Source organism: Galeopterus variegatus, unplaced genomic scaffold (genome assembly GCF_000696425.1).
Source record: "Galeopterus variegatus unplaced genomic scaffold, G_variegatus-3.0.2 Scaffold466, whole genome shotgun sequence".
Classification (NCBI taxonomy): Eukaryota; Metazoa; Chordata; class Mammalia; order Dermoptera; family Cynocephalidae; genus Galeopterus; species Galeopterus variegatus.
In genome coordinates this window covers 320,726-327,468 of record NW_007726577.1, presented here as the reverse complement: position 1 = coordinate 327,468, position 6,743 = coordinate 320,726, and the positions used below count along the sequence as shown (strand labels likewise).

The window sequence follows — 6,743 nt, the reverse complement described above, 5'->3', positions numbered from 1 at the left end:
TTTTTTTTTTTTTTTTTTTTTTTTTTTTTTTTTTTTTTTTGTCTTTTTTCCGTGTCCGGCCACGGATCGCAACCCTCAGTGTTGCCCCCGTACCGGACCGGGGACCGGCAACGGGATCGCAAGCCTTGGCGTTGCTCCCGCGCCTCGCTCAGCCAGTGAGCGGGAGCCGGTCTCCATGTGGGATCCGAACCCTCGGACGGGAGCGCCGCCACGCTTCCCAAGCGGCGCACTATCCAGTGCACCACCGGGCCGGCCCTTCAGTTGTGTTTTTTGTAGACAGTCTGTAATGGGGACTTGCGTTTTATCCCTTCTCACAATGTCTGCCTTTTAATTGGAGTATTTAGTCCATTCACATTTTTTCAAATGACATATTTATTAAGCACATACACATGGACTTCTGAAAACAATTTTTTAGGGTAGAAGTTCAGCTTTCTTAGCTCTTCCCAATAGAAATTTAATCTGAAAAAACAAAAACCCAACCGAGCAATACTCGTCTTGACCATACTATTAAAATAGAAATGACATGTTGTAAAACACATGTATATGGAACATGTGGATTTACATTGCTTTTAGAAGCTGTGTCTTTTTTTTTTTGAGACCGGCCACACCGCGCTCAGCCAGTGAGCGCTGTAAGCGCACCGATCATCCCCATGTAGGATCCGAACCCGCGGAAGGAGCGCTGCCACGCTTCCCAGTGCCGCACCCTCCCGAGTGCGCCACGGGCTCGGCCCAGAAGCTGTGTCTTTCAAGTTCTGTCCACTGATACACATTTTGCTTTAAGTTAAATACTTGTAGGTCTCAAGTGGCTTGTTCCAGCAAAGGAAAAGTAAAAAACATAGTACTGTTTTTTGGTTGTTTTTTTGTTTTGTTTTGTTTTATTTGGCAGCTGGCCAGTACAGGGATCTGAAAGTACTGTCCTTTTCATAACTGCCTTTTCATAGTTTATAGTCTTCTGTTCCTGAATTCTGTGTCTTTTATCCCTTCTTTGTCTATCTAGACATTTCATAGTATTTATTTCATGACTCTTTCAGATTACAGTACTATTTCAAGTCCCTCCTAGTTGTTCCACCTGTGGATTGTCTCTTGGAAGTGGAATTCCTTGTGTATTTTATAATTTTTTCTCGTTAAGAGCTCATCTTTAACTGTAGTTACCTCTGAAGGGTTCCATGTCTGGCTTGGGTTGGAAAGCGTCTGTCTGAGGTGTTTTCCAAGCTGCCTCCACTGACTGCAGGATCTTTTGGCTTGGGAGCAGAGTTTTTGGTTAATTTCTGGGTGCAGCATGGTGCTTTCCGGCCATTTGAATATTGTAAATTTACACTGTATACTGTTAGGAGCTCCGAGGTCAATATTTTAAGGTTAACTAGTCCACTAACATTTAGTGTTTATATTGATATGTGGTTGGATTTGGAGCTACCATTTTATCATTTGATTTTTGTTTGTTGCCTCTGTCTTTGTTCCTTCTTTCATGTTATTTAAATAATTCTGTTTTCATTTCACTACAGGCTTTTTGACTTTGCCTCTGCATTTTTTTTTTTAAAGATGACTTGTAAGGGGATCTTAACCCTTGACTTGGTGTTGTCAGCACCACGCTCTCCCAAGTGAGCTAACTGGCCATCCGAACCCTTGGCCTTGGTGTTATCAGCACCACACTCCCAAGTGAGCCACGGGCTGGCCATTTGCATTATTTTTTTAGTGGTTGCTGTAGGGATTGTAAAATACATCTGTAACTTCACGACCTACTTAATCTGGCACCACTTTCCATAAAACGTGGATACCTTACAACCACTTAGATCCATTTACCACCACCCCACCCTACTCCATCCCCAACATTTAAGGCAGGGTTATTCAGCCTTGGCACTGCTGACATTCTGTCTTGTGGGAGCTGTCCTGTGCATTACAGGATGTTTAGCGGCATGCCTGGCCTGCAGCCACTGAGTTCCAGTAGCTCCCCCTCAGTTGATAGAAAATGTCTCCAGACATTACCAAATGTCCCCCTGTGGCAGAATCCCCACAGGTAAATAACCACCACAGGTTGAGAATCCCTGCTTTGAGGTATAGATGTCCTGTGTGTTATATCTGCCTTTGTTTTATTTATTTATTTTATTATTATCTTTTTTTTTTTTAAGATGACCGGTAAGGGGATCGTAACCATTGACTTGGTATTGTCAGTACCACTCTCTCCCAAGTGAGCTAACTGGCCATCCGAACCCTTGGCCTTAGTGTTATCAGCACCACACTCTTATCAAGTGAGCCATTGGCTGGCCCCTATCTTCCTTTGTTTTAAACCCACCAACAATGTTGTGATTTTTTTGTTTTAAGCAACCATATGTATTTTAAGGAAATTAAAAGAAAAAAAAAATTTTTTTTTTTTTCCTTTTTGTCTTTTTTTTCGTGTCCGGCAACGGACCGCAACCCTCAGTGTCGCGCCCGTACCGGACCGGGACCGACAACGGGATCGCAACCCTCGGCGCTGCGCCCGCCCCTCGCTCAGCCAGTGAGCGGGAACCGGTCTCTATGTGGGATCCGAACCCTCGGCGGGAGCGCCACCGCGCTCTCATGCGGCGCACTGTAGCAGTGCGCCACCGGGCCGGCCCAGAAAAAATATTTTTATGTTTTTCTAGATTTACCATTTCCAGTGCTCTTCCTTCTTTCCTGAAGAAGTGTTTATCTCTAGTATTAGTTCCTTTCAGCAGGAAGAACTTTCTTTGGAATTTTTTATAATGCAGGTCTCCTGGCAACAGTTTTATCTAAAGTGTCTTTATTTAGTCTCATTCTGAGTTGACAGTTATACCGGAGCTATAATGGACCCTCAGGTATGGTGGCTGTAGCAGGACTATATTTAAAAAAAAAACAAAGAAACGCACGGCTAGATATGTGAGAGGCCACATTGCCTCAGCATGGCTAGATGCCATACTGCCTGTTGAACATGGGTTTTTAATTCTTTGCAAGCTCTCTCATAGTCACCTAGTATCTCAGGGGCAGGTGTTAATTGCCATGCACCATCCTAGGCTCTGGGGACAAAGTGTGTAGCTAGCTCCTTCCCTTCCTCGTGGCACTTTGATTTTAATCGAAGGAGGCACAGAATAAGCACATAAGCATTCAAGAATTTCAGAGCATACGAAATACAAATTAAAAAATACGAATATCTGTCTGTCCCTTCTTTGGCCCAGACCCAGCCTGACCACCGGTGAGCATTTCTTAAGCTCAGCTCTTGATACGGGAACGATTGTCTTCACTCCAGCCAGCATCATTGTCTTCAGTGCTTCCCAGACCCGGGGTCTGTTGGGAGGGAAGAGAACTGGGCCTAACCTAACCTGAACTCACTGACCCTCAGAGGTGGACCTGGGACATCCTCGAGGCCCGGTCCCGGTCCGGTGCGGGGGCGACACTGAGGGTTGCGATCCGTTGCCGGACACGGAAAAAAAAAAAAAAAAAAAAAAATACGAATAAAATAGAATAGTAAAGAGATAGAGGTGGGGGGGCGAGGAAAGGGGGGTAAAAAAAGAGAGAGAGAGGTGACGGGGGTGAAGCTGTGTATGCAGTTGCTGTTTTAGATGGGGTGGTCAGGTAGTTCAGTTGGTCACAGCGCAGCCTTATAACACCAAGGTCATGGGTTTGGATCCCTCTACCAGCCAGCCACCAAAAGCAAAAAAAAAAAAAAAAAAGATGGGTGGTCAGGGAAGGGCTTTGAGCTGATTGGGAAGAAGCCAACCATGCTGCAGGAAGAGCATCGATGTGTAGAGAACAGCAAGGACAGTGGCCCAGAGGATAACATGGGAAGTCCCTGGAGGGTCATCTGCAGGAAGGGACATTATTATAATTACTAATAACACTGAGCACTTCACATCCCTGAGTACTTTTGTTTGTTTGTTTTTGGTTTTTTTGACGGCTGGCTGGTACAGGGACCCTAAGTACATTTAATCCTCACAATAACCCAATGAAGGTTGATACTGTTACCTTCTCCAGATCAAGAAGCAGTGGCTGAGGCCCAGAGAAACTGAGGAACTTTGCCCAAGGTCAAGCCAAGATTCATACCCAGACAGCTTTGGCTCCAGAACCTGCCTGCTTAGCCACCTCCACAGTTACCACCAGGAATCAGGTCCAAGGAATCAGGTTTAAGAGTTCTGTGGCCAGAGACTGACCCCCATCTCTTTTTTCCAGGTGTACAAAAGAGCCAAGGCACTGGACCAGTCTGACAATGACATGTCTGCCGTGTACCGAGCCTACATACACTAAGCCGTCGATGCCCCCGTCCCTCCAATCTTCCCTCCGGCCCCCTATTCCTCACATGAGGTTGGGGTCCTGGGACTTAACTCTGGACCAGTCCACCTGTCTCCATTTCCTTTTATACAGACTTTGAGACTTGCCATCAGCACAGCACACAGCAGCACCCTTACCCTGAGGCCTGGGGAGGGGAGGGTGGCAGCAGGATTGGCTTGTGGGAAAGCTCTTGAGCTGGGCACTCACCCCCGGACTAGGTGGCTGTGTGTTCACACACACACACACACACACGCACGCACGCACACACACACACACACACACACACACACACACACGCGCGCACAGTGGTTCTCGCCCCAGGATAGAAGCTGCCCAGAAACTGCTTCCTGGCTTTTTTCTTCTTCCGAGCTTGTCTTATCTCCAACCCCTTCCAGTCGAGGAACTGGCATCAGCAGCGAGAGTTGGAAGCCTTCCCACAGCTTGCCCCAGAGCAAAGAGGCTGTAGTCACGTCCATGCCCCCACTGGATCCCCTTTGCAGGGAGAGGCTCGGGCCAGGATGAACCAGCACGGACAACAGGCAGAGGGTCCACTGTGACCTCCAACCTCAAGCAACCAGCTGAGGAGGATTTTCACTTCTGATCTACCAGTGTCTAGCCAACTCTCCACGAACGCCTTTGTGAACTGAAGAAAGACTGGCAGCTGGCCTGTAGGTGAGCGTGGAGACCCAGCTCCCCTCACTGCCCCTCAGCACCCGCCCTGATGCCACCGTCCTGCGGAGCCCTGGGCTGGGCGCAAGAGCCTTGCAGGAGCTTGTTCCTCTCCAGGCCGTTTAGTATTTGGGTTTGCATTCCAGCCCTTTGGGAAAGGGGCCCTGAGGCCACTGGTGAGAAGTGAAGAGCAAGGGGGAGAAGGGCTCCTTCCTGTTTCCGTTATGCCACAGCCTCTTTAACTGGTTCTCAAGAGCCACTCTGCCCTCGGTCCCCTCACAGCAGTCCCACCTTCTCCAGCCTGCCCTTGCATGCTCCACCTCTCTTTGTTCTCCTCCCATCTCCCTCTTCCTCCATGGAGACAGTATTTCTTTCTGTCTGTCTGTCCCTTCTTTGGCCCAGACCCAGCCTGACCACCGGTGAGCATTTCTTAAGCTCAGCTCTTGATACGGGAACGATTGTCTTCACTCCAGCCAGCATCATTGTCTTCAGTGCTTCCCAGACCCGGGGTCTGTTGGGAGGGAAGAGAACTGGGCCTAACCTAACCTGAACTCACTGACCCTCAGAGGTGGACCTGGGACATCCTCGAGGCCCTAGCATTTCTCCTTGGATAGGGGACCAGAAGGGGCTTGGAATGTGGCATAAGAACAAGGAGAAGTCACCCAAGGGATGTCAATTTTTCTCCCTCTGCATGGGTTTGATTTTCAAAGTCACAATTTGCAGAACGTCAGCATTTGTAGTGAAATATATAATTATATATACTAATATAATGTGGCCACACTGATGTGGGGTCCCACCACCTCACAACCCTGGCCCTTTGTCACAGATTAGAACCTAGGTTAGAGGATCTCAGAAGACATGCGGGGGAGTTTTTTGGCACAGTTGTTAATTTCCCCGGGACTTTGAATTCATTTCGGTCTGAACACAAAGCCTTTCCTAGTCCTGGCCAGACACACTGGGGGTGGGAGGGGGGGAGATGCTGTAATGAAACCGGTTAGTCAATGTTGTCTTTAAGATTGTTGACAATTCTGTAAAGTTCCTTTTTATGAATATTTCTGTTTAAGCTATTTCACCTTTGTTTTGAAATCCTTCCCTTTTAAGGAGAAAATGTGACACTTGTGAAAAAGCTTGTAAGAAAGCCCCTCCTCCCCTTTCTTTCCTTTAAACCTCCTTTAAGTGACAAATCTTCTAGGTAATTAAGGTTGTGAATTTTTATTTTTGCTTTGTTTTTAATGAACACTTGTCTTTCAGAATAGGATTGTGTGATAATGTTTAAATGGCAAAAAAAAAAACCATGATTTTGTGCAATTAACAAAGCTACTGCAAGAAAAATAAAACATTTCTTGGTAACACAGCAGTGCCGAGGGCGTCTGTTGATTTTCGGGCCTCTGCGTGGGCTGTCAGTCATGGTGTCGGAGTAAGGGAGATCCTGTAGCAGCCGGCTCTGGCGGCCGAGGGCCGCAGCGAGGGAACCAGGCGGGCCAATGGGGAGGCCGAGCGAGAACAGACTGTCCCGTCTGCCAATCGGTGAGCGCAAGTGGAGCGAGGCCCCCAATCGGAGCCGAGGGGGCGGGACTGGCGGCCACAAAGCTCACTCCGTACGACTCCCGAGGCCAGTCCTGGCGGCGTCTCGGGCGACCCGGCGCGGGCGGGTTCGCGCCGCAGCCAGCCTGGTTGCAGGGCGACCGTGGGTCTCGTGAGCCGGGGCGGGCCGAGAGGCGCCGGCCAATCGCCAGCGCGGAGCCGGCCTGAGGACGGGGCCTGCGCCGGCCCCCCCAAACGGCGGGGGGGGGGGGGGGGGGGAGAGCGCGGCG

General features: G+C 48.8%; 1 protein-coding gene and 1 long non-coding RNA gene across 2 annotated transcripts in view; both read left to right on the top strand.

Moving 5' to 3' along the window:
• Positions 1–4,522, top strand: part of GLYR1 (glyoxylate reductase 1 homolog (Arabidopsis)) — a 42,099-nt gene extending 37,577 nt beyond the window's left edge. Inside the window, 1 exon segment of the mRNA XM_008569116.1 lies at positions 4,162–4,522. Coding sequence (XP_008567338.1) covers positions 4,162–4,236 — 75 coding nt within the window. The 3' untranslated portion in view covers positions 4,237–4,522.
• Positions 4,523–4,528: 6 nt separating this feature from the next.
• Positions 4,529–6,283, top strand: LOC103587607. The gene is made up of 2 exons (XR_550242.1): positions 4,529–4,932; positions 5,332–6,283. It is a non-coding gene; the product is annotated as an uncharacterized LOC103587607 (long non-coding RNA).
• The last annotated feature ends 460 nt before the right edge of the window (positions 6,284–6,743 follow it).